This window comes from Paramormyrops kingsleyae, chromosome 7 (genome assembly GCF_048594095.1).
Source record: "Paramormyrops kingsleyae isolate MSU_618 chromosome 7, PKINGS_0.4, whole genome shotgun sequence".
Taxonomy (NCBI): Eukaryota; Metazoa; Chordata; class Actinopteri; order Osteoglossiformes; family Mormyridae; genus Paramormyrops; species Paramormyrops kingsleyae.
In genome coordinates, this window is record NC_132803.1 from 9,712,060 (window position 1) to 9,738,813 (window position 26,754).

The following is a 26,754-nucleotide window of genomic DNA, read 5'->3' on the forward strand; positions in this document are numbered from 1 at the left end:
TAGACTTATCCTGATCTCTCACTATTCAAATCTTACTATTCTGATATTGATAATTTATTTTTTATTATTAATAAAAGGATTGATCCTGTGACAACGGCAGAAAACATTTACATTTTCCGGAACCTTAATCGTGATCAAATGTCATATAACATTCGACAATCGTTCGAAAAATCGAAAAAAAAATGCACTTTTTATTAAACTGTAGACCTAATAAGCATCACTAAGGAATTCTTATGAGGGAATGACATATTTCAAATATGTCTCCGTAAACACCTGACGTAGCACAATAAAAAATAACGTGGAATGGGAGATTCTTGTAGATTCTTTAGTGCTGAGAGAGAGAGAGAGAGAGAGAGAGAGAGAGAGAGAGAGAGAGAGAGAGAGAGAGAGAGAGAGAGAGAGATCCGCCTTGTCCGGGGAGTTATAGCGCCACTTTGCCGTAAGGTTCGTCAACAACAAACATGCGCCGACAGGTTTTTTTGACAAGTTTTTGCTACGGGAGCTCGAAAGTCTTCCATAGCTGAACCATCGCAACATTGACAACTTATCTGAGAACTTGGAGTGCTGTGAAGAAAAAGTATTATCGTTGGACTTGCTGGAGCTCATTAAGCATAAAAGGTGCTTTGGCTGGCAGCTTCATCCGTAAACTCTTCCGTCAGCTAAATCTGGCTATAAAATACACTCCCAAAACAGACATTTTTCATAGACACCTAAAGTAGGAAAACCTGATCCTCCAGCAAGACCAATCTCAATGTGTCGGATTTTGGGTTCAGCAAGAAAACCTACATTACCGCCAACGGCAAGAATCGCGTGTGGCTCTGTCCCATACGACGCTAAAAATTTACGACGATCCGAAGCACGGGTATTATTTTATTCATCATGATCACTGGGTCAGTGTCATACAACAATTCCAATATCAAGAAAATGGTCAAGATTCAAAAACAGCTCCTTGTTCATTTCCCAGCGTCATATAACCTGCGAGCACAGTGCAAGGATCTGATTCTACTTCCCCCACATGTTATCCCTGGAACTGGGCCACAGGGGAGACCTAGATGGACCTAGTTGCAAAAGGCTTTTTTCAAGAAGAATCAGAGCAAGAAGCCCACTGACCAAGCAACCCACAGTGACAAGGAGGTCCAGATGGAACCCAGTTCTGACCACAGGTTCACAGGACCAAGGGTCAAAGCACCCTTAAAAAAGGCTTCCCATTAGTTCAAGCATAGAAGCAGCTCCAGTTGTTGATATAGTAAATGTATTTTTGTACTAGAAAAAAATACACCGAAAAAAAAACTGGTACTTCAATAACACTAATAGGAATATTTAAGCTTAAGGGCATGTGTCACACAAAACATTCCTGTGCATCAAATCACCATTGTATAATGCAAAAAAAGAGACCAACACAGATCTTAAATATAAGCATAATATATTTAGATCATAAAAAAAAAAATAACTGTACAAAATGTTTAGATTCCCCAAACAAAGCATCTTCTGTCACTGTTGATGCATACCACACTGACATGTGCCTTTGTATACCTGCAGTGATGTCCGAGTTCAGTAACAAAGCACTAAGGCCCCAAGAACCTCGCTGCGGCACACAGATATCCTCCCCATCAGACAGTCCAGCGTCCAGATTGGACCTTTCCGAAGAACACGCAAGAATCCACTACCCAAGAGTTCAGAAGAAGTCCGACGCCTTCTTCCTCTTGGGAAGTTGCAGGAGGTTATCTGTGATGGAGGCAGGGTCCTGGGATGTGGGGGTCCCGGCACTGGTGGGCGTGGGGGTACTGGTGGGAGTCACAAGGCCGCCCCCGGGCGTCTTGCCTCCCGCGGTCCCGTGTGCGGGTGATGGTGTGTAGCTGGCCCTCAGAGCTTTGTCTGTGTACTTGCTAGACGTCCTGTTCACAAGTCTCTGCAGTGCTGGGGACAGTGCAGGGTTCAGGCCTTTCGGGGTCAAACTGCAACAGCGAATAAGGGATTTTACAATCGCATTCGCGGGTAACACTGAGCGAATGAGAGCTGTTTACGCGCCGTCTCAAATAAGCCGGCGATTGAGGAACGGAACTGGAATTACGAAACGGCTCTATGGACACATTCGCCTGGCAAGACATACATGTGATGCAATAACCAGCAAGATACCAAAGCCTTAAAAATAGAATTGTAAATATTTAAAACCTCTGTAGGGAAAGACAGGCAGTAAAATAAAGAAAATCCAAAACCTGACTTAAATGAAACCAAAACCTTGATTCTTTAACTCTCCCGAAGATGAATATTTTATGATTTACCACTTACAGCATCAGAAAGATCACGGCATCTCAGAGATGCAAGCCGACACTTTGTTAAATTGAACAACATTATCCTGCAGTCAGATGCCGCGACTGCAGCCATTACGCTCCCGCCGGCACTGAGCGGCTGGGGAGTGGAGCCTCTCACCTCGCCAGGTTTTCCGTAACCTTCCGCAGCGCTTCCTGTTTCTTCGCCCGGTTTTTGGCCGCGGCCTCATTAGCCATTTTCAGACCCAGCCTCTCTCTCCTCCCTGGCTCGGGAATCTGCATACAGGGTGAACAATTATTTTCGCGAACAAGGTAAAGCAAAACTAAAAAGGTGGAATAAAACAAAGCAGAACAGTGAACGTACACGACATACAAAGCACTTTCTCTACCGAGAAGTTGCTGTTCAATTGTGCACCAAAGACCAACATACACACCAGCCGTGTTCTACCTTAAAGGATGGTCCGAGGTTCCTCTCTGAATAAGGAGTGTCAGATCCATCGAGGCGGAACGGGGTGCTTTCTATCTCACCCCAGGTCATCAAAGGAGAATCCGCCACACCTGCGTGAGGAGGCCAACTTTTAATGGGGAATTCGGGCAGAGAAACAGTGAAAGACAGAACAACCGTAGCAACTCCACGACAGAGATGGATTAGACTAACGATGCCCTCATGCAGAGTCAGGATATACGCTCCCCCAGGACTGAAACAAAATTCCTCACTCCGCACCTGTGTATCCATGGTGTACAAGAGATGATTAATCATCCATAAACCAGGTTCCCAAGTACTCACCAGGAGCAGGGGAAGGCGTCCCCACAAAACCAAATCCATTCACCTTGGGGGACTCGTGTGGGATGAGCTCTTTGCCGTCGGGACCAACTTTCCCCTGTTTGAACTAGGAAAAATAATAAAAAGAAAAAGAAAAAACACAGAAAATGGGTTAATCTACACCATCAATTCTCAACTGGCAGGTGACGGACTGTGTGGTTAGAAAGATAAATTTTACCACCAGCAAGCCTAGCTAAAAATTTCATTCCCTTATTAAACTCCAATTCACAAAGATTTCAGCCAAAAGCCCTGGATACATTTTGGGTGTGAGACCACGTGGGGTGTAGGAGGCGGAGCCAGCTGACCTGTGCATTGAGGGCGGCGGCCTGCTGCAGCTGGCTCTTGTTCAGCGCCCTGCTGAAGGGGTCTCCCACGAACCGTGTGTTCTTATGCACCACCTCCCGCGGCTTCTTGAACACGGCATCGTCGTCCTTGACACCTAGGAGACGAGGCGTTAGGGGACACGGTCTGCAGGCCCTCTCGTGCACCCTTCCCAGGCAGCCACAGCCAAGGCAGAGCCCAAGGTGGACTCACCCTCAGGATAGTACATCAGGGCATTCTTTGCCTTGTACTCCCAGGTTTCCACGCCCGCCTTGCCGCACTCGATGGCCTGCTTCTCCGAAGACGGCAAAGCCAGGATCTCCTCGTGTCGCTGTGACAGACGATGACAGCAAGGCAGCGTATCAGTGACACTTAGGGGAAAACTGCCCGACTCGTGCTCATTTACCGATTTAACATTTTAAGCTATTGGTGTAGCCAGTTAATGCTTCACACAAAGCGACCATTTCCCAGCCACAGAGCTCGTCTTTTAACGTGGACAGGCTGCCCTTCCATCAAAATTCATGTCTTTACCCACTATGCCCCCTAGAGCTTCCTCAACCCTGACCACCCACGCAAAAGGTCCACTAACCACGACCACAGAACAGTCTGACAAAATCATCAAGGTTTAAACCATGCCCTCAACTGCGATTATTTCAATAGAAGACCCACTGAAATTCATAAAAACCCATTTGCAGAAGTAACCCAGGGCGACAATAAACAGTGTCTTACTGAACAACATATGGACTGTCATTGTAGATTATTGTTACGAATAATCTAAATGTGTCCTGGGACCACATTCAGTAAAGGTGGGTGATTTATACAGGATGATGTGCCTTGAAGGTGCAGCAGACAAACCCCCCCCGGGCACAACAGCGAATCGGAAGTGGAGCAGATGTCTGGCAGACCTTTGCGGATTCCAGCTCGGCCTCGTACATCCAGGCATGTTTCAGCTTCTCCTTGTCCTTGGCGAGCTCCATGATCTGCTCGAAGGAAGCATTGTCCTCGCTGGTGGCTTTTGCCAGGAAGCGATCCAGGGATGGCAACTCCTTTCCCTCCTCCTCCTCCTTACTCCCTGCAGAAAGAGGCACAGTTTTACGTTTATAATACACACATTTCTAGGACACAAAATGTCTCTCTTCAAGCAAAGAGGAAATAGCTTTTAAGAGAGGCTGTGTGTGAGTGAGTACGCGCGTTTATTTAAACACGCCTGGCAAGTCCAGCACTCGACCTGTCGTAACTGGTTCATATATGGTCATTCAAAAGGTGGCAGTGTCAAAGGGACATCCAGGCCACAGCACTCACCTTCTTCCGTAGCTTTTGTCCCCTGCCGCAGCTTGTTTAGGGACAAAGAGGGAGAGCCGGGCTGACCTTCGGGGGTTTCGAAAGTAGCTGGAGTCGCATCTGAAACGGCACAGATTGAAAAAGGTGTACCTTAAATTCCAGACAACTCAACAGAACATACCCTTTACACGTAAAAGTGCGACAGCTGCATACACATTTACAAACACCAGACTTACATGGTACAGAGGTGCGTGGCGTGGACTTTGTCAAAGATGATCCGTATTTTATGGCGATCTCTCTCATTTTCTCATGGTCCCCATTTTCTTCGGCCTCCAAGTAATCTTTCTGGGCTTGAAGTTTAGTCACATCGGGGAAGAAGTCTCTCTGGATGATCTTTTCTAAACTCTGGAAGATTGTGAGGCACCAGAAAAGTAATCACACAAGTGGATCATCGCTGTTAGGGTAGTAAACCTGATAATACTTATAAGTAAATAAAGGACCTCCCATCCCACCGCCCTGTCGATCGCTGTTCACAGGACGCTAAGATAACGAACAAGATATGGCAACCGGGACGAGGAGTAATCAGTCCGTACCTCGATGTAAGTGTCTTCATCGAGGATTTTCCTCTTGAGCTTCTTTGTGTCCTCCGGCGTCTGTATCACGGCGAGAGCAGTGTCCGGCCTCGCTGGGACAAGCGTCCCGGAGAGAGAAGCTTTCTCGCTGGCAGCATGCATCGCGCCGCGGCCCCTGGGTTTGACAGCCGACTTCCTCTTTAACAGCTGGCCGAGTTCCCTTTGTCCGGTTAAAACGCCCGACCGCCCAAAATAAACTCGCGTCGAATAAAAACGTCAAGAATTACACCATTATCACACTGTCCAGAGTGTATTATTTTCAGCCCAAGCGAGGTTGTGCGTAAATGAAACGTAACGTCTAGGACGTAATCGGAAATTACGCTATCATTCGAGGGTGGTGCTGGGATATGTAGTACACACGTCTAAACAGTCAAGACCGTTCACAGATCATTTGAGTTTTTCTTGGATAGCTGCATGAAATAGGCGAAATATATCCAGAAATGAATATCTAGTCATCAAGATATAGATGCACCTATGTAGGCTTTGTTCGCAGATTTCATAATATATTGCTAAAACAATAATAATTATAATAACAATAATAAATTATTTAAAAATCATTATTGGCGTCTTTAATTCAAATTTGAAAGCGCCATGGGAATTCAGGGCCATTGCAACGTCAAATTAGTGCTTTAAGTCTTTTTAATATGTTTTAGTATAGCTCTCTTCTTTTCTGTGATTTAGTTTTTGCTTTCGACATTTCTCCAATGTTTTAGGTCACTTGCGCCGAAAGCCAGTCTCTTCTGTCTTCTCCATTTGGCTCGGCGATTCTTAAACCATACCTATAAAATATTTTACAAACTTTAATTATCAGTAGAAGAAAAAGTATCCGATCTGTTGATAAATCTATTTTAAATACACTGATGAATAAATACTTTACTAGTCACTCATATGAGCGCTTTTTACAATACATATTTTATATATAAACTGAAGAGACCGTCACCTCCACTCGCTCCTCCCGTAAGTGAGTGCGTAGCGCCAGCTGCTCTCTGGCAGTGACGTCCGGGTACTGATTCTGCACGAACAGCTCCTCCAAGGCGTCCAGCTGCTCTTCAGTAAAGATGGTGCGGTGGCGTCGGGAACGCCTCTGGATCTGACCGAGGAACAGCTCCTCAGCGTGGCCGCTATGGGTATCTGCTGGCTTAGACGCTTCTTGGAGCATTCCTCTGGACCATATGTATTGGCACGCTGCGACAAAAGAAGTTATTGCAAGAAAGAGTTCGTCTAAATATCTACATTATGTGTACATTCTCTAATTCCGCGAAACAGGGGTATACGGTTATATGAAATATTCGACAAACACTGTTTATGTTTAAGTCTTTCGTAAATAAAAAGTATTGATTTAATTAGTTTATTGAGATCTATACACACAAATATGACATGCGTATTACAGATATATGACATTTTATATCTATTATTAGTGAAATGCATTTTAAACCAAGAGAGAGAGGATGCAAATGTGCCAGACAGAAAGATTTGTAATTAAATACAACACTTGGAAGTGAGTAGTTCAGACTTACCCGTCACAGGGAGGTAGTCAGCCTTCAGCGACTCCCCACAGTGAGAACAGTAGCAGCAGCACCAGCAGGTGTTCTCAGGTTGCTCTCCTGGGGTTGTGGATGGAATCACCTGAGATGGCGGCACCCCCTCAGACGCCTCCGCCTGCCCGACACCCCCCTCTCTGTCTTCACTCTCAGGAAGCTTGGCCAGTATATCCTTGATGGTAAAGGAGAACTTCCTCCTCTGTGCCTGTCCGGCATCCCCCATGGCCTACAGGGCTGAGAAAAGCAGGCAATGGACGTGGGATTCGATGGAGATGTTCTGCCGGCGTGGGACCCCCTCTGACTCGGGGTGCAAGTCTGTGTGTGGTCGAAGCACCGGGCCTTTCTGAAGTGAGGTACACTCCCTTCTCCACACACAACTATAACTTCACACCGTCTATATAAGTAAGGTTTAATGAAAAAAAGACCAGCAACAAAAAAACCCATAATCCTCCTGTAGACTCAAAAAATAATAAAGTGGCTGAAAATAAATTCCAGCTAATCTGCGCACTTCTCTGAGGGAGTTAGCAGAGGATGTGAGAGTCAGCTAATCTTGCCTCATTGCTTCTAAAAGGAAATCAGATTTTGCTTTCTGAGACGAGGGGGGGGAGAAAACGACTAAGATCCTCATTGTGGTGGTTTTACTGGGGGCTAGATTGCCTGGTATTAGGGGGTTGGACATGAAGATGGACCTTTTCTTGTAGTGCCCCTCTGGTTGACCGCACCTGTTTTATCTTCGTGTGCCAGTCGCCCGTTGAGAGGGATTAGGACTGGCATGCGTGCGTTTTGTGCCTGGATCTAGATGTGTTTGACGACGAGAAGCCTTTGAGGACCCAGGCAGCCTCAAACGCATTACCTGTGTAGCGGTTTGCTTGAATTTTCAGACTTTACAGTGTAAGACATGGCTGGCTATGGTTATGTTTGTGGTCAAGGGAGGAAACCAAGTGATCTGTTGGGTTTCCATACATATGGGATACTTCTCATGCCACATACAGTTTCTTCAGATGCACACAGTCTCTGCTGTACAGGAGGATTCGAATTCCCCAGTGGCTACAGATTGGGGATTAATCATATAGCTTTATGGCTTTATATTAATTTATTATTATTATTTGTTTTGCTATATAAGCAGGTATTTGTGGGGATAAGAGACAAAGAAAAAACAAGACAAAAATGCCTCTGATGTCATCAACAAACATGGCGTAGGTGGGTATGACTCAAGCATCCTTGGGTTACCATCCTCTGGGACATGGACTCTGGCCCATCTGGGCGCTAAGCATGGCCGTCCCTCGGCAGAACTGTTTCAAAATCGAATTTATTCACCATCAAATCCTTTATTTTATAGAAGGCTATACAACTCTGTTTTTTTTTATCAAGGAATTAATGGATTTTCTAAATCTACCCTAAGCCTTATAGATAAGGGGGTTAAAAAAGCAGATAACGCTAAACATGTCCTGTCCCATTCACTGAGATTTAATAGCCAGCCCACTGGTGACATATAGTTTTTAAGATTTGGGAGATGCTATCACCATTCTTTGTGATTTTCAAAGGCAAACACCTTATCGTGTCAGTATTGGTTATAATGGTGGTAAATCCATTATAGGGGATTAATAAATAGGTAATCTTCTTAAGTTTCTCCATTTTAAAAACATATTTGAGGTGAAGAGAAATAAAATCCTTGCCGGAAAGAAAGGCATCACAATTTCTATATGTAAAAGCATATTTTGAGTTATTATTTTATTGGTGTATATATATTTTTTATTGATGTCCTGTCTGCATTTTGAATCATGGTCAGTTAAATATATATATCATTTTACCAAAAATTTTACAATACTAGCATACTGTATTCTTATTTTGGAAAAGAAAGTTAATTACCACTAGAGGGCGCAGTTATCACAGATTTCCCTGTAACGCAGCCCGTATCTTGTTTTTATCCAAAACAATATATAGGCCTAATTGAAAAATCAGAGTCAGCCAGTTCTGGGAACAATTGGGGCCTTATTCTAGGGCCCAGCACTAAAGTCTGCTGCTCCTGGGATTTGAACTGGTGATCTACCAAGCACAAACACAGAGTTCCAACCCACACACCACCTCACGATTTCCAGCATAACAGCCCATCTGGTGATTTTTTTTCAGCTAATAATAATCATTAGCTTGAGGGACAGAACACTTCAGAGTTACAGTGTGGTCTCCTCCTCTTCAGTCACTGTTTGGTTTATTGTAGAACACTTCAGAGTTACAGTGTGGTCTCCTCCTCTTCAGTCACTGTTTGGTTTATTGTAGAACACTCTAACACTCGCCATCACCCAGGTGGGAGTCCATCCTGTGTCCATGTGGGGAGATTGGTAAACGAAAATTGGCAAAGCCTTCCTAGCCTGGGGGGGGGGGGGGGGGGGGGGGGGGGGAGGGCTGGGAATGACAACTGAGCTCTGTAACCATGTTCATCTGTGTCGGCCAGAGCCCTGGGTCACGGTGTTGCACGGAAACTCAGAATGGAGATCCAATTCAGCTCTATTTTCACCCTGATTTGCAGAGAAACATTAAAACAAAAAGATAAACTGACCAAAACAGTAAGTTCTGGGTGTTTCAAGTTATTTCTTGAGCTAATTTCTCGTGGATTCGGTCACACCTGTGACTGTTGTTAATTGCTATTAGGATCCTGCCAACCCTGAAACAGAGGGGCATGTCATGGGGGGTCCATGTAACCAGGCGGGTAACTCGCCATGAATGGCTCAGTGCCTGAAGCTTTCGCTCCTCTATCCTCCTCAGCAGTTCCTGCCAAACCAGGGCAATCTCGATGGCTTTGTGGCCTGGCTGAACAAACCCGCACCTAAAGTCCTGCCATCAGCCTGCTGCTGATTGGAGAGCTGGAGTGACTTAACTGGAAGACGATTGGCTAAGGACATCATGAGAGATGAATCAGACCTAGGTTTCTGCTAACAAGCATGGATTAGAGGTCACAGGCCACTGAACATCGGAACATCGTGCTCAAGCTCTGAAAATATGAGAAGCTGACGTAGTACATTACAATTAAGCAAAATGCATTGACTGTAGCCTCCCATTAAGGTCTGTGGCATTGCGATGTACAGGGGTGTAGGAACTGGGGGGGATGGGGAGAGACATGTACCCCCCAATATTTCATTTGGCTTCAATCTCCCCCCTACGCTCTATGTTTTGTAACAACTGTTGCTGTTGAAGCGAAAAACTTTTCCCCTTGTATGTGTTACCATGTTATTTGTGTTTAAAACCTAATTATAAGCTAATGAATACAGTATTGAGTGGTTCTTCTGTTTTATCCACATCAAAGGCATCTTTGACCCAACTGGTGCTGGTGTGGTTGGAAAGCAGAACATCTCCGGTTCTGCTGTTTGCTCTCACGCCTCGACGCGGCCGAAGCGGCTAATGGGATTACCCATCCAGGCGGTAACGGGAGCCCATCTGCCCCGCTCTGTGTCTCCACGACAACGCAGGAGACAGACAACAATGGGGACAGGGGTACCTCTGGCCTGGATGGGTAACAGACAGCTGTGCACACACACACAAAATACAAGGACAAAGAAATAGCACATATCTTTGGGAAAAGGTTGCATGCAAGGGCAGAAGTATGAACCATTTTCTTTTAAGGCGCCTTATGAATAGAAAGGGGTCTGACCTCTTTACATAACCCTGTCGCTCCCATCAAAAACACTTTCCTCTAAAACAGTGACAAGGCTGTGGAAACCCAAGACTGAACTGGGGGCCTTCAGGAACAGTCACTGTAGGAGCTGATTATGTCCTGTGTGTGTATGTGCGTATGATAAACACCTGTCCTGCTATCTCCTGCCTGGGGGGGGGGGGACTCTTTTTTGGGCTCTGATATTACCGAGGAGGGGGCAGCAGCAATCCACAGACCATGGCCCCCACGTGCCGGGAAGACCCTGCTGTCCCAGAGTCGGTGAGCTTAGCCGCTGTGTGTGTGATCAGAAGGTCACTGGTTTGAGCCCCAGCCTCAGCAGAACAGTCACACATCCTTGGACCCTTGAGCAAGGCCCCTATCACCCCCCTCCCTCCCCCAGGGCCTCCCCAGTGCCACAAGGTGGCTGACCCTCTGCTGTGACACCCAAGCTAGCACTCACCTGCTTGTGTATCTCATGGAGAGCAGGATGGACTAAAGCAAAAGTAGAATTACCCCACAGGAATTAATAAAGTATCACAATTCTATTACTCTATTACAGCTCATACTTTATAATAAGAGCAATCAAACATGATTTTAAACTGTAGAATATGGCTGCTGATGAGGTCCGTTTTAAGTTAATTTAAACTATTAGATAAAGTTTCCGTTTTAGTTAAAATATACATCTATATATGTATATAAGTCTGTCTGGCATAATCAATGCAGAAACTCAGTAAATAAATAACAAACACAATTAACACTGTTAACTATAACACTGAAGTATGTATTTAAATAGAGGTATTTATAGTATTTTACCTTAGTAAGTACTGCGATTATAGTTTCCCCGCCTCCTTCCATTGTACAGTCATTCCCGGATTGCCGCGATCACTTTGCTGTGACCCTAAGGGGCTGAGGAGGGAGCAGCAGTGGCTGCTCAGATGGCGTTTAGGATCTCGAAGACATGGCCCCGCACGCCGATACAAGGACTTTCATGCCATGAAAGAGTGCTGCAGGCTGGCTGGCTGCGTGGGGGATGGTGTGTCGTCCCCTCCCTGGGAGTTAAGCACGCGGCAGCCTCCGTCTTGTTAGTTTGCGTTTGTTTGCGGCGTTAAATCATCATGCGGCGATTTGTTATACTTTGTGTCGTATTTGCGAGCGTTACAAAGGGTAATCAAGGTAAGCGTTCAGTAGAAAATAACATTTGACCAAATACTATTCTTAATTTTTTTTAAACTTTGTGCTTAGTGATGAAACATTTTAATATTACTACCAGTACTATTTATGAGTAAGTAAAACACGGTGAAGTTAATGTACTTTGATCTGTAATGAATGGACAAAACATATATTTACGTATCCGTTAACACTATACTTGACGGGGCACAAATTATATAGTATTATGCTATTATTTATGTATTAATTAACCACAAACTAGGTCTTAGTTACAAACTGATATTCATGTTAATTCATCATTAATGAATCGTTACGCATGTTTTATCTCAAGCAGATACTATATTTGTTACTATATCTGTTAATTCTGTAATCCTTTGTGAACTAGTTATGAAGAACTCAAGTGAAAATACCGATCTCATGTTTATGGTTAATAAATCGTGACGCATCTTAAGTAGCAAATATATTTGTTCATGATTTGTACTTCAGTAGTAACTGAGTTATTACTAAGTATTTGTGCCCCACAAATAAAGTGTTACCTGTGTCCAGTGGATGGTAATTAGAATACATGTGTATCTTGCTAGTGCTTTCTGAGCATCTTTATGCTCTTTGTGCTGACCTTTGTCAGCCAGGGACCGTTTCACAGAGTGCATCCGATCCGACGGGGCTGACTACAGAGGCGAACAGCAGATCACGTTAACGGGTAGAAAGTGCTTGAACTGGGCAGGCGCCACCAGAGACTATGCAGTAACAGCTGGCCTTGACCGCCACACAGGTAGGGAACGAGCTCTTCCTTTCTGTTGGTCCTGCCTGTGGGTTTTATGTTGAGACGAGTACGTGCTTCAACAGCGATATGTGGATGTCCTGGAAGCGGACCCGGCTCTCCATGTTGTTGGTGTGTGGGAATTGCTGATCTCCTGGACATCCTTTGCAAGAAAGTGTGGCTGATGTCTGATCAGAAACCCAGGGAATATGCATGTCTATAAAATGCAGTGGGGGTGCTTGAATTTAGGTAATCAGATTGGGTAGATTTTCATGACAAGGCACACAGACATTAGAGAAGAGAACATGCTAGGAGAGTCTATGGTCAGATCATGTTTTTTCTAACCTGGCACTTCCTAAGGTCGATAATGTAAGTATTATCTTCACAAGAAGTCCATGACCAAACAAATCAATCAATGATTTTAGTAACATTGTTTTTTTAAGGATGATGAAGCATGTTTAAAACTTCACTCTGAATATGTATTATGGGTAGATGTGTTCTTCATTAGGAATTGGCGACCACAACTTCTGCCGTAACCCAGACTCCTCCATGACGCCTTGGTGTTATGTGATTGGGCAGGACGGCCTGGTCCAGAGACAAGCCTGTGTCATTGAAGTCTGCAGAGGTACTGAGTTTTGTACATGGTGTCTGCCGGGGCAGGTCCATCCCCGTGGTGTGAACAGTACAGTCAGAAAGTGTGTTTAGCCATGTAGTTAGGAAAGGAAAACAAGCCTTATGTTTTTAGACGTAGGCACCCCTAACTGCCTCCCACTGTGTGAATATTGTCACTGTACATGGGTGCGATACTCTCATATCATGGTGGGGGAGCTGGTCGTCATGCTGGCTGGAGACACAGTGCCGAAGTGTATCACATGGCAAGTGTCCAAGTGTCACGTGACCGAACGCACATGAAAACACTGACGCCAAACACAGGGACTTCTATCTCTCCAGAGCCAAACTTCAAGTCTTTCCTGGGGCCTCTGGTTTGTAACTGAATGATAAGAGCGGTTCTGGCACCATGCCAACAAGACGACATTCCGAGAAGCATAAACAATAATATTATACCCGCCCATTGCTCATTCTTTTTAGTGAAAATTATATTTTTGCCATAAATATCTAAGTGTATATAATTAGTGCTGTGTAAAGCGTCTCATTGGCGTAGTGTAATTGTCAAGAATCACTAAGGATCTTTAGCATATATGCAGAGCTGGTCAGTCCTATAAACAACACAGGCAACCGCCTAGGGCACCAGCTTCTGAGGGGGGGGTGGCATCTTGCCAGTCAGTTTTATTTTGCTTTGGATAGGGGGCATTGGCAGTGATGCCCGCCTAAGGCATCATACTGTCTACGGCCTTTACTGCGTATATGGGATTATAATCTGTAATCTACCTCCAGAGGTCTAATGCAGCAGTCATAGTAGCTGACACCTTGATGGGTTGTTTACAGTGGATTATGGAAAAGTTTGGAGAAGTTTGCGCATTCCTGTAGGACTTTTCCATGTCCAGAATCAGGATAATACAATCAATTCATCTTGCTTTTAGCAATTTCAGATGAAGTGTGTTTCACAAAGTACAACACGTGTCTCTGTGATATGTATGCTGAGGTTTATTGTTGATCTGGTTGATCCTCAATCCAGTCCATGTCCTCTCAACTCAAGGCGAGGGTGCAGCAGTAGGACCTGCCGTGGGACCTGGCCGCTGGATCCGCACTGACCCCACCAGAAAGAAAGACCTCGGAATTGGGGGTAAGCCAGTTGAGGTGAATTAAAAAGCCCAGTGACCATCAACCAAATTGTTTTGAAAAAGGAGAAATGCAAATTAAGATTCAAGAACTTCATCATATAATTGCATTAACCTCAAATGATGCATTATATTTAAAAACACACATATATGCAAAGAATACGACAAAAGTGTAAAAATATCATCACTATAAAAGTATATATTCAGAGTAAAAAATACAATATACAGGCAAAACGAAATATCAGGCTACTAAACAGCATCGGCAGCAGTGGTACCATAAGGGCACAGTGGACTGATGTGGAATGAAAGTGAATTACTGGTGTTGAATGACATGTATGGTTAGTATGACACGCTAAACTTAACTGGTGCTCAAAATGGACATAAATAATGGTGCCCATATTCCAATAGCAGCAGCATATTAGTCTGTCAGACTGAGATTTCTGAGTTCATTAGTGCCACAGCTCTTGGAAAGAAGCTGTTTTTAAATCTTTTTATGTGTGTACAAATTGAAGTGCCTGTCAGACAGGAGGAGCTTAAGCAGATGGTGTCCAGGGTGTGTAGTGCCTTTGATGGTGTTCTTAGCCTTCCTCACACAGCGAGTGTGGTGAAGACCGTCCAGTGATGGCAGCTCTTGCAGTGATATCCTGCGCAGTTTTTTGTCAGCTTTTGTACAGCTGCTGTACCAGGCCGTCATGCAGTTTGTTAGGATGTTCTCCTCAGAAATAAAGGAATTGTTGTCCCTTACCCACCACTGGTGAGATGTTATCTGCCCAGGAGAAGTCCTCCATGATGCTAACTCTCAGGAACCTGAAGCTAGGGACCCTCTTCACAACCTCTGTGTTGATGTGGACAGAACTATGCGAGATCATTTTAGTAGTCCTATAGTTCCCAATAATCTCCTTGGTCTTTTTGGTGGTTAAGATCAGGTTATTGTTGGCAGACCAAGTTGTCAGGTTCTGAACATCCTCCCTGTTCGCACGTGTCTTCGTCATTGTCTGATATGAATCTGATGACTGTTGAATCATCTGCAAATTTAATAATAATGTTTGAGTTGTGGATGGGGTGGCAGTCTTGTGTAAAAAGATAGGGCTCAGTACGCAGCCCTGGGGGACTCCAGTGGCCAGTTTCATATGGGAGGGAGTTAGTCCTGGTGCATGGAGTTTGTCAACCACCTTGCCTGATATGATGATATTAAACACTGAACTGTAGTTGACAAAGAGCATCCTGATGTAGGTGTTTCTCTCCAGGTGCGAGAGAACTATATTGAGAGCCACACAAATGGCATCCTGACCTGTTAGCTGGTAGGCGAACTGGTGTTGATTAAGATCAGCTGGGACAGTGTATTTGATGAACCAGTCGTTCAAAGCATTTTGAAATGACAGGGGTGCGAGGAACTGGCCAATTAGTTACCATAGGTTTTTTGGGAATGAGCACAATGGTGATTTTGAGGGTCATGGGGACTGTAATTGAGGATACAGAGAGGTTGGAAATGTGTGTAAATACCTCAGCTAGGTGACCAGCCCAGGTACACGCCCCTGGATACCATTAGGCTGCTTTCCGCGTGCTGATGCTGTGCAGGGCTCGCCGTACCTCATCAGTGTGCAGCACAGGAGTCTGTGTTTCTCCCCGCAGTCTGAAAGGGAACGGAGGCTGGTTATTGTCTTTGTCAAGCTGAGCAATGAAGTTAAGCTCCTCCACTAGCTTGGCGGCGTTATTGCCTGCTGTATGCTGCATGCCGTTTCTCCTTTTGCAGTCCGTAACGCCTTGCCACACCTGCCGTGAGTTACCATCAAAGTCCTCCTCTATCCATAATTTGTTCTTGTCTTTTGCAGACCCGATTCCTCTCTTAAGGTTCGCTCTGGTGACAGTCTACAGCAGGGATCTCCAACTCCGGTCCTGGGGAGCTACTGTCCAGCAGGTTTTCTATCCTACCTGGTTTCTGATAAGCCACACCTGCTCCTGGTATTTACCTGAGAACAGGTGTGGCTCATCAGAAGCCGGGTATGATAGAAAACCTGCTGGACAGTAGCTCTCCAGGACCGGAGTTAGAGAGCCCTGCTGTAGACTGTGTCTCCTCCTAATTTAAAAGCCAAGTCTCTTGCACTGAGCAGCCGTGTGACTTCCCTGCTCATCCACAGCTTCTCATTCGTGTATACTCGGGTCCTTTTGTTAACAGTGACGTTGTCCACTCAGTAGTTCGTGTATGACAGGAGAGATGAAGTGCACACCTCCCGGTCGGACTGATGGGCAAGTACATCCCATTCCGTTGGTTCAAAACAGTTCTGAGAGACGGCTCCCACAGGCCAACCTTTAACTGTCCTGCTGGTCGGCTTAACACTGTTGGCGAGGGCTTTAGGTGCTGGGACAAGAAACGGATAGAGGTGGTCAAACTCTCCAAGGCAGGGGTGGGGTATGGTCCGGTAAGTGTCCTTTATGTTAGTATAGACATGGGCACGTTATTGCCCCAACTCTGTAGATCAATGCTGACATCAAGCTTGTAGAACCATAGTGCATTTCCTCCTGAATAACACAGAAATACATGCCTTTGAGTTGGTTGCTTATTTTCCAGCGGAACCCTTGAGTTAAGAAGTTCTGCTAAGATCTTTGTATTTCTTTCTTCCAGGATATGTCCTTGGAATCATCATGATGACCCTCATCATTTTGCTCGGAATGGGAATAACGGGTGGATACATCTATAAGATGTCAGTGTGCAACGCCACGCTTGTCACCGTCACCCCGCCCCCCCGTATCAGAAATGGATGTTCAACACAATTCACGTATATGAAACATTTACTCACATTAGTTCAGGAGGGATTAAAAAAAAATATTCAAGGGAAATGTCAGGTAACTTCCATGGAGAATTCTAGCGTTTTTTGACGGAATCAGGCAGAAGAATGATGTTAGATTTGAGAATTGGAGAAGAGTGGGGGCCAGATGGCTGAGTCCGTTTCCATCTTGGCACTTCCCGCTAAATTGGTGTCCAGGGGGGGTTCACCATGGCTGCGGCTGGGCTGATGAGGGCTGTCCGCTCTGCGGGAAGTCTGTGTCACTTGTGGCTGAAGGTCAGGTGTCCCTGGTGATGTACTGAGAGCTATATTTGGCTGTCAGATCTGATCAGGGTCCGTTTTAGCATTTTTAATTGAGGGGGTGTCACCCATGGCTCACAGCAATACGGAGACACACACATGCCCCACATCTGCTTAGAATTTCATGGGTTTACACAGATTCACACAAAACGGATGGAAGGAAAGTTAACTAAATTGTTTCCATCCATCCAGCTTGGAGCCCAAATAGTCTAAAGAAGAGAACAGAACATGTGATTTTTCACTCTTAAAATGTTTGTATTTAAAAAAAACAATAACACTTTAATTCACTTATAAAGTGAATGGCTATAACTATTTATAAAAAGGCATAACACATCATAGCCATGTTTATTATGCATTATGAATGCTCTTTGAAGCTTTCATCTATAATGCACTAGAAAGACCTTCATAATGCATTAATATGGCATATACTGACCATTATATTGCATTATGAAGGTATCTATAATGCATCATAATGACTGCTTTAAGTGATGCGTCACCGAAACAACTTTTTAAATTGCCGGCCTCTGCTTACAAACACACTTCCTGTTGGCGCTGCTCTCCGCATAACGAGACGGCGTCCCTAAGGAGGAGCATCCGTTTATCGATCCAGGGGGCGGGGCCTGCGGAGGCGGCAGGAGCGGCAGGAGCATGAGCAGGAGATGCAGCGACTGGCTCTTCCCCTCTCTGCCTTCTCCAACCCCACCTGTCAGCTTCTGGACGAGGTCACCACAGCTCTAGCCAGCACCTCCGCTGAGGAGAGGGTCCCGGCTGGGGGAGACGACCCCCACGTCAGCCAGCGGGGGACACCAGGGGCCTGAAAAGGGTACCTGGCCCATCCCTGCACCCCCACCCTCAGCACTGACAACCGTAGGCCTTGATTCTGCTCAAAGGCAGTGGGCAGCCCCTATCCCAGGGGTCACCAACATGGTGCCCACTGGCACCAGGACGCCCCCAAGGACCACGAGTCGCCCGCGGACCTAAAAATAGCACAACTCACCAGTGAGCAGCATCTAAAATTCAATTTTATCCTGTTGCTATTCTTCTTTAATCACATTTGCATTTATATAGATTTCATCTAAAAAAAAAAAAAGCATTTACAACATGTTTATTATCCATGAAGTTTAGATAAGTTTTAAACTGGTAGCCCTTCGTGAGGCTCAGTACCCATGAAGTAGCTCTCAGTTTCAAAGAGGCTGGTGACCCCGGGCCTGACATGTCGCACAGGAACCGTCAGCCTCGACTCCTCAGCTGGAACAGTCACATCTAAACTGCCCTAAATAAGGAATCAGACGAGCCAGAGGATGGATGTCCTTGATGCTGAGAAGTATGGAAATCAGAAAGCAAGATCTTTACTTTAAAATGATGGTTTTCTTATTGAAGATACCCAACATGAACTGAATGTTCTGCTATTGGACGCTGCAGAGGAACTTGGCCTGAGATCTTTCTCCTTTGCTGCTGTTGATGGTGCCGTTGTAGCATTTTGACAGATTTCCAGAATGAAAAACAACTGGTTCCCTGTGACAGACAGCAGGAGGTTCCTCCACTTTGACGCCGGCAAGCAGTGCCATCGTAAGGCTGCTTAGAAAATGTGGACTCGGGTGAAATCAAATGCTATTGATTTTATTTCAAGCGGGACACGTGACAGCGTCCATGTCAAATATATCACAGGTTGGTGTTTGTAACTCTGCTTTTTTGCATAATAATCAGAACCAGAGAATTTTTCATATTACTGTCTGTCACTTAAGGAGGTGGCAAAATGAAAGACCTCAATGAAATGAAATGATTTCTGGTGACCTCTGCTGGTGGATATCTGTGTTACACCAGACAATGACGGGGTCCGTGTCCATTTTCAGAATGTGACAGTGTTGTGTTTAATAAATAGAATTTCAGGCTCCCTGCCAGACTGACTGCTATCTTTACACACCGCAGGCCAGAAGCCTGATGGAGGATGGATGACATTTCCTTCGCTTTGCTAAACTACAGTCCGCTGGCGGGTCTGTACACGTTATGCCACTGCAGACGGCCAGGTTACAGTCAGCCAATGATGGGGTGCTTGCTTAGGAGCCCTGCTCGTGCAATTTGTTCCCATGGAAACCGATCCTTTGGTTGCATCCCGCATTGATCCCGGCGAGCCGAAGCTGGATCACGCAGCTAATGGAGCAACGCTTTGAACAGCTTGAACCTGATGACGGGATCTCGAGGGGCAGAGTGTTCTCCCAGAATGCATTGCGAGATGCTTTTCAGAATTAATTTTGTATGGTAGAGAATGTATCTTACAGAGAAGTATCAGAATGGAATTAACCGGGGATGGGGGGATGAGGTTTGGGGCTGTATGCTACAGGCAGTTTCTAGCTAGTTTGAATCGAAACGTTTTTTTTATCCATCGCTTGAATTCGCCTCCTGTGCTTTTTCCCCTTGGCGCAGCCAAAGAGGTCATTCATTTTTCATTTCCATTGTACCAGGACGAGCTATAATTTAAGCATCCCATGATGAAAAGGGAACTTGAAAAAGGAGCACGGATAATTATTCCACAGAACATCTAGGAGCGCAGCTCCTGCGCACAGCAATGCTACAGCAGTTTTTCAGTGGTGTTGACAGACACTAATGGCTATTGTAGCAATGTAATACTAACGGAGATTAAGCCACCTCATAAAAAACAATGAAGTGTTACCTTTTTGCTTCCTGCGCGGTCAGATCCAACCCGAAATTCTCACAGTAACGGTCGTATTGACTTGCCTTGCTCACATTTCGGTGGGGAGTTTGATAGACGCAGCTGAAATGTAGGCATTTCGTGTGACGGTGCTACTTCCCGTTACCTTTTTGTATTCTTCCAGGCTCTAATAAACAGCAGTCTTTTCCCCCATTCTTTGTGAGTCACGGTTCTGTCTCGGTCTCTCCCACGTAGGCAGGCATGTTAACCCTCCGACGGGCACCAGGAGGCATCAGCAACATCTCTGAAGCTTCAGGACTCAAATTCCTCCAGGTGAAATGCTTAAATGGCACCACCAGTAAGGAGCACAATCTGTGCCAAGCGGGTCACAAATTACACATCGTAAAAAGGAAGTTGGTAACGTTCTACATGATGTCGTATATATATATAATATATCTATATAGAAATAACAATAGACAAGACATCTTTTCACATGTGTTTTTTTTCCCCAAAATACATTTATTTCTAAGGCAGGAATTATACACACAGGGTAACAATCAGTCAACAGCCTATAAACCGTTTATACACAACTTAAAATCAACAAAACTACTAGCCATAATCTGTGGCTAAAAGTGATTTCTCTTCACCAACTTGGCTTTGAGTTTTCAGTGGACAAATCAGGGTGATTTGATGTTTAATCACTACGTCAGAAAGATGACTTTCATTAGATAAACTATACTTTAATAGAATCTTAACAGCCTGAAAACCATAACTAGAATAACACTCAGTACCGTCGCTGACACTGCATAGGCGTTAGAGGGGAAAATACTGTCTGTAATTCGCTGGCTAATGAACACCCTACCTACTCTCCTACAAACCACACGGGGGCACGTTTTGTCATTTGCCAAACTAAATCAGTTACAGACATTTTTGCATACTGTGCAAATTCATACCCCGTGAATAAGGGAAAGATGGGTTATTACTGCTGTGATTATACCTCAGAATGTCTTTATGATGATGATCGTGTAAATAAGACACATAGGGAAATTCCCTTTCTTCACTCCGGAGTACAAAATAATTGCCCAGTTCGGCCCGGAACACAAAATCTATTCCCCCCCCCCCCCCCAGGTCCAGGCCCAGGCCCCTTCACACAAGATCCAATAAAGTCAACCACTATCACTACTGTCTGTGATCTGAATGGTACAGAACTTGAATCATTTATGGGAAGCGAACTTGGTTCACAGAACCCAAAGCTGCATATTTGGAAGCACTATTACCCACTGGGGGCCCAGGTCCTGCGTCAGTTACACCGTGTATGAAGCCCATTCTACATTTCTTCCAAATGTACTTTTTAAGCAGTTAATATTATAATTTAATCCTAACTGGTCATGATGTTGGTGCTATTGCATGTATTAACTAATAACTACTAAATGGTACAAATGGCCAGATATAGAGTCATTAAATAAGCAAAAATATAGGCCTCCTGAGCAAAATTCAGTGTCAATAGCAAATCACCCAAGATAACAGCAGATATAAGCTCCCGCAGTAATATTTGAAACAACTTATTGAATGAAGCTCAAAGTTTCACTACAAACAGGGAAATCTGACCACCCTTAATCAAGAAGAGAGTTTGTTAGAACTCAGCAAAATGTAGTGCTTAGCATCAAGTATAAGGACACTGCAGGATCTGAAATATCCGTAACAAAAACTAGCAGGGGAAAGCTGTCGAGGGCCAGTTTGAGTGAACGGTTTCCGTTTCTTGTGACCATGTGCTTTTTGAACTTCATGAGAGAGAGAACCTTTTTGGGACAGACGTCGTTCCCCGCAATCTATGCGATGAGCAGCCAAAACATGATCACCAAGGCGACGAACAGGAAGAGGCGGGACAGGAACTGCTCGTCCTGGTGCTGGGGGGTCCCGGGGACGGCTGCGAAGAGACATCAGTTACTGAGACAGCCCCCTGCTCATGTGCTGGGCTGGGGGGCCGACCTCAGAGAGACAGGCTGGGTCTGCTGTTTTTGTGCCTCATCTAGGTTCTGGAGAGCATCAGCCCTGCACAGCTTAGCGTTCTCCCTGTTCCACCACACCTGATTCAACTCAATGAAATGGGCGGTAATTAACAGAGAAGTCGAATCATGTGTTTTAAATCAGAGGAATCCTACAAATCTGCAGGGCTGGGGCTTGGAGACCCCTGATATAGGTGCTAAACCATTCAGTTCAATTTACATTAATAGGACATTAATAACTATTCCTTAGTTACAGGCCTAGTGCCTGAATCACTGTACCTGGTGGTGGTCGACCGTCGTTGATGTTAAATGCCGTGGCGAAGATACCAAAGGGGAAGGCGCCAATGCCAAAGGACATCTGGAACCCTCCGTCGCCGAAACCGAAGCCTTGGAAGCCCTGGGGGGAGGGATATCGCACCATGTGACCTTGGCACACCATGCAACATCAGCATAACGCAATCCAGGTCGCTGTTGGGGAGGGCTGGTCCTTAGGGAGGTTGGCGTAAGTGATACCAGGGACATGGGAGAGTGAAGGGAGGAGCCTATGGGGACGATTTCAGACTGGGGGGGGGGTGGATCCACAGCGCTATTATGGGAGAACATCCATCACTATCCTGACAAGGGAGGAAGAGTGGAACTCATCCAGCGCACAGACCAGGGCCGCAACAACTCATCAATAATGTTCACAATAAGCAGCGTATAATGACATCACCACCTAGCAACGTTAACATTGGCGTGGTAAATCTAGTTCATATTTCACTTTTCCACGTGCTTTTGAAAATACTATCAAAATACCATAAACCGCAGTATCAAGTAGAATTGTTTGCAAGCTAATTATGGTTGAAAGGGGGGATCTTTGCTTCTATGCCACATTAAATAGAGATTCCCTACACTGAATATGGCAAATATACTATTTAAAAGTAAATACTTTTCTTTAAACTCTGTATTCTGGGTCAACTAATAACATGCATTAATGCAGACACACCAGTGTGTGTGTGTGTATGTGAGTTTGTGTGTGTGATGCAATCAGAGAAACGAAGGGTCAGAAGTATCTGGGGGCACCACAGAGGACCTCTAAGGACCCTCGCAGACGTGGTATAATGAGTCCCCAGGAGGAGGTGCCACTTTTCTTAATGAATTATATGCTTGGCCCCAAAACGGCAGTGACAGCGAACCATGCAACTGTTTCATCAGGCGGCAGTGAGAGGGGAGAGGCAGCCAGAACACCAGCAGGACAGAGGAGTGTGTGAGTGTACGCTGGTCAGCCCTGCTTACCCCGCGATTCTCCGGCTCCGGTCTCTGTCCCTGAGGGCGGGGAGGCGTCCTCTCCCTAAATGTGGTCAGGAAAATGGATTGGGGACGTGGTTAGGGGGACAGTGACAGTGCTCTGCGGGCGGCAGTGACACGGGCGGCTCGGCCTACCTGGGGTCCTGCTGCCCCGTGCTCCCTCGGCCATACAAGGGGATCACCTTCTCCCGACTGATTCCCGCCTTGCACACTGGGCACACCTGCCTGTTTGGCCGCGTCTCCAACCACTGAGAACACAGCCGGCAAGGGGGGAGGTTAGCTTTCGGTTTTTCATATCTCAATATGTCCCCATAAGAGTGCTTTATGGCGACTGGGGCTGGCGGGAAAGCAGGACTATGCGTCTGTTGTAACCATGACAACCATTTCAATTAGCAAACTTTTCACCGGCACCTCAGGAGGCAGAAATAACTTTCACTAATGGATTTAAAAGAACTTTGGCGTAAGAGAAGAGCGGTTTGACCAAAGCGTGAGTAGCTAGACACTGCGGGTGGGAAGAGCCTCTCTGCCGAGTCAATGTGTCCTGCCTGCCTGTAAATTGAGGCCCCAGGGCTTCCTGTCTGCGGGGCTGATGTAACGGCAGGTAAATGGAGGGCGGGTCTCACCTGATGTAAACACGGCCAGCTGACACCGACAGAGGAAGGGGTATTCGGAGAACAAACAAAAAAGAAAACGCTCATTAGCATCTTATCACGGATCACCAACATGCCCATTATCTGCACACACACATTGTTCTTCATCAGTAAACAGCACACATACGATCATTTAAAGAAATATCTTTACAGCTAAACGTCACGGTAACATTATCCCAGGATTTCTGAGATGCAGACGGTAAGATGCGCTTCCAATTCCTGCCCCTTGCCAGCATATTTCAGAGCAGAAAAAATGTCCTTCAGCTATTTCCCCATTTCTCCCACTACTTAAGACCCTGTGGTCAAGCTGGTTCTCTGGCCACTATTCACCACACTTAAAAGAGAAAGAAACACACAACACTGAGCAGCTACAAGCCAACATCCCAGACATTCAGCTGCAGCTCATAAAGAATCAAAGGAAAGGGTGTGTGTGTGTGTGACTGTGTGTGTGCTCTTTGTAAATTTCCTTCAGGATCAATAAAGTATCCATCCATCCATCCATCCATCCAGACATTAATCAATCCATCAATCCATCTGTCTGTCAGTTCATCTATCCATTCAGAGTGTTTTGATACCTTAACTTTTAAGGTTAAAAGATGATGCGACTATTTTAGATCTCCGTGCCACACACCTTATTAAATGTTGCAGCGATGAGTGAAAAAGCAGATGCACAAATCGGACTAAGATTAACTTCTAACTGGGACACTGAGGTCTGAACATAGGAATTAAGGTGCCTGTGCAAGTTCATACACACACAAAGACACAGACAATGCAGAATAATGGTTGGCAGAAGGCATTCACACCATCGTACCAGAAAAGGTGTCCGCAGAGGCTGATGACGGCGTCCTTGGCCGTGTCCAGACAGATGTTGCATTCAAAGGTGCTGTCCTGCGTACCCCCCTCCCCGGCTGTCGAGCTGCTGACCCCAGGGTTGGTGTCATTGGGGGCACTGGAGCCAGATGCCAGTGGGGTGGCACTGGCCATGTCCACCAAGAATATTTTGGGTAAAGGTCAATAGGATGAGCTACCCCAGGTGCACTGCTCCTGGTAAGAAAAGTCAAACCATTATTTCAGGGGACAATTTGGAACTGAACTGGTCACACTGACTACACTACTCAATCATCCCTTAACAGTCAAATATTCTACTGATAAACTAACAAATCTAAAAAAACAAACGTGAAAGAAGTTCAACTAGACGAAATTACAATGAAACAGAATATTGTCCTGTACAACGAAACTCTGAACAGATGGATCTTTGCATGTTGACCTGCATTTATAGCCTTTTGCAACATAGCATGCCAGTTTATTTGCTCCACGTTACATTTCATCCCTTCGTGTATATTTCCAACAACTTTTAGTTGTTTTTCCAAGAACCATACATAGTTTTCTCTTGGTTTATTTTAAAGTTCGACATTTACACACAGGGCAAGAATGAGTATCGACTGAGTGCAACCCAACAATAAATTAATGACAAAACCCATCTTCATCATGATCGTCATCATCCTGCTCCTCCTGAACAGACACTCAGCAGTTTGCCACATGATCCGCCTTTCGGCTTTGGTTCACTGCATTTTAATAGCTAATGACAAACCACGTAACTAGACGACTGTAGATACAGACAGGTTAAGGGCTACTTATGCAGCCCTTAGTCACACGGCAGACAGACGTAATGCTTATGTTCTCATCCCGAGAAAAATCAGTGATATAGCGCCTAGCTGGCGCGTGAGAGGCTACAGCAGCGCGTGTAAACAACCCGACAGCCTACAGAGGAAGTCGGAACGAAAGAGCGACGTACCTTTACCTCTATCATCAAACCAGCCTCTGGCCGACCAGCGTCGTGAAGCAGCCGAGCCGCCGCTTTCCGCTCCGTTCTTCTCCTCTCTTCTCCTCTTGACTCGGCCCCGTCTTACTCCCACTTTCCCGCAGATTGCCTCAGCAGCGAACCCGGAAGCGGCGCAGCAATGGCCACCGACGTGACGTGATGTACATTTAACAGCAAAGACTCGCGATCCGCGAGTGACTCCTGTACGGCGCCAACAAAAACAAGGGCTAAAATTAACGTGTGGTTTTCCGTCGCAGTAAACTAAGCGGGGTCATTATTCATATTTCGGACGTTTCTTTCCGAGCGTATACTACAATTAAATTTGGGAGGATCGCCAAAGACATTCCCAAGGCTTAGGAGTCTTTCATTGTTATGTAGTCTTTGTCATGACTTTTCTTCTCTTTCTTTTACAAAAATCTAGAGATTGTACATTGCAGTGCATTGCTGCCATCTATTGTCTAGGAGGCCCATTACATGCATGAGGCACTGTCCTCACCCGTTCTGCTTGTCATAATGAGTGTAGGTGCACTCCCATGACACGGTCCCTTCAGAAGGTAGCTCTCGATGATGACTGAAATGCAAAAATATTAAGGCACACAGATATTGGTGCCAGCAGAGGGAGCTTGTTAATTCTTTTTTATTTATAGAAATTATTTTTGTTGCACACTGAAACATATAAAGCCCAGAAAAAGGTAACGCTCCTGCTGTGAAAGGAAATGCCATGAATTCTGTATAAGCACCAGATAATGAGACAAAAAACCATTACTGCTGATAAGGCCTCAAGCCATTTTTCATAATTAATAAAGATTTTAAAGTAATGGAAATCACGGAATTCGGAACGAACCAAAGAAAGACTGATTAAAGACATGCAGCTTCAAAGCCACAATTTGTAGCTCAGTATTCATATTAAAATAAGATATTAGAGAATGAATGTGGTTTCAAAGACTGTTCAGTTATAGGAAAGCAAAGACAAACGGGCGGCGTTAGTGTGTTTGGACAGGATCTCATTTTACAAACAGAGTGGGAAAGCTATTAAAACATTGCAAGCATATATGCTACATGCTCTTAAC

General features: G+C 45.2%; 3 protein-coding genes across 6 annotated transcripts; 1 reads left to right on the forward strand and 2 right to left on the reverse strand.

Annotated features, from left to right (window-relative positions):
- Positions 1-1,406: 1,406 nt before the first annotated feature.
- ess2 (ess-2 splicing factor homolog) lies at positions 1,407-5,941 on the reverse strand. Of its 2 annotated transcripts, none has more exons than XM_023808434.2 (10): positions 5,289-5,940; positions 4,932-5,100; positions 4,717-4,815; positions 4,320-4,486; positions 3,628-3,745; positions 3,399-3,532; positions 3,058-3,160; positions 2,719-2,828; positions 2,431-2,546; positions 1,407-1,955 (listed from the first exon to the last, which is right to left on the reverse strand). In XM_023808434.2, exons 1-10 carry the CDS (start codon positions 5,427-5,429, stop codon positions 1,676-1,678), a joined length of 1,437 nt encoding a protein of 478 aa, XP_023664202.1. In that variant the 5' UTR covers positions 5,430-5,940; the 3' UTR covers positions 1,407-1,675. The 2 variants fall into 2 exon arrangements, with proteins under 2 accessions (XP_023664202.1, XP_023664203.1); XM_023808435.2 differs by having other exon boundaries at positions 1,746-1,917; positions 5,289-5,941.
- A 5,450-nt stretch (positions 5,942-11,391) lies between these two features.
- LOC111842125 (phosphoinositide-3-kinase-interacting protein 1-like) lies at positions 11,392-20,132 on the forward strand. Of its 2 annotated transcripts, none has more exons than XM_023808436.2 (6): positions 11,392-11,690; positions 12,310-12,456; positions 12,953-13,069; positions 14,081-14,188; positions 16,807-16,885; positions 17,880-20,132. In XM_023808436.2, exons 1-6 carry the CDS (start codon positions 11,633-11,635, stop codon positions 18,085-18,087), a joined length of 717 nt encoding a protein of 238 aa, XP_023664204.2. In that variant the 5' UTR covers positions 11,392-11,632; the 3' UTR covers positions 18,088-20,132. The 2 variants fall into 2 exon arrangements, with proteins under 2 accessions (XP_023664204.2, XP_023664205.2); XM_023808437.2 differs by having other exon boundaries at positions 14,102-14,188; positions 17,880-19,163.
- Positions 20,133-20,405: 273 nt separating this feature from the next.
- Positions 20,406-25,810, reverse strand: rnf185 (ring finger protein 185). Of its 2 annotated transcripts, none has more exons than XM_023808440.2 (7): positions 25,658-25,810; positions 24,674-24,906; positions 23,836-23,854; positions 23,348-23,460; positions 23,201-23,255; positions 22,205-22,322; positions 20,406-21,846 (listed from the first exon to the last, which is right to left on the reverse strand). In XM_023808440.2, the coding sequence occupies exons 2-7, from the start codon at positions 24,844-24,846 to the stop codon at positions 21,749-21,751; spliced, it is 576 nt and encodes a 191-aa protein (XP_023664208.1). In that variant the 5' UTR covers positions 24,847-24,906; positions 25,658-25,810; the 3' UTR covers positions 20,406-21,748. The 2 variants fall into 2 exon arrangements, with proteins under 2 accessions (XP_023664208.1, XP_023664209.1); XM_023808441.2 differs by having other exon boundaries at positions 25,664-25,806.
- Positions 25,811-26,754: the final 944 nt, after the last annotated feature.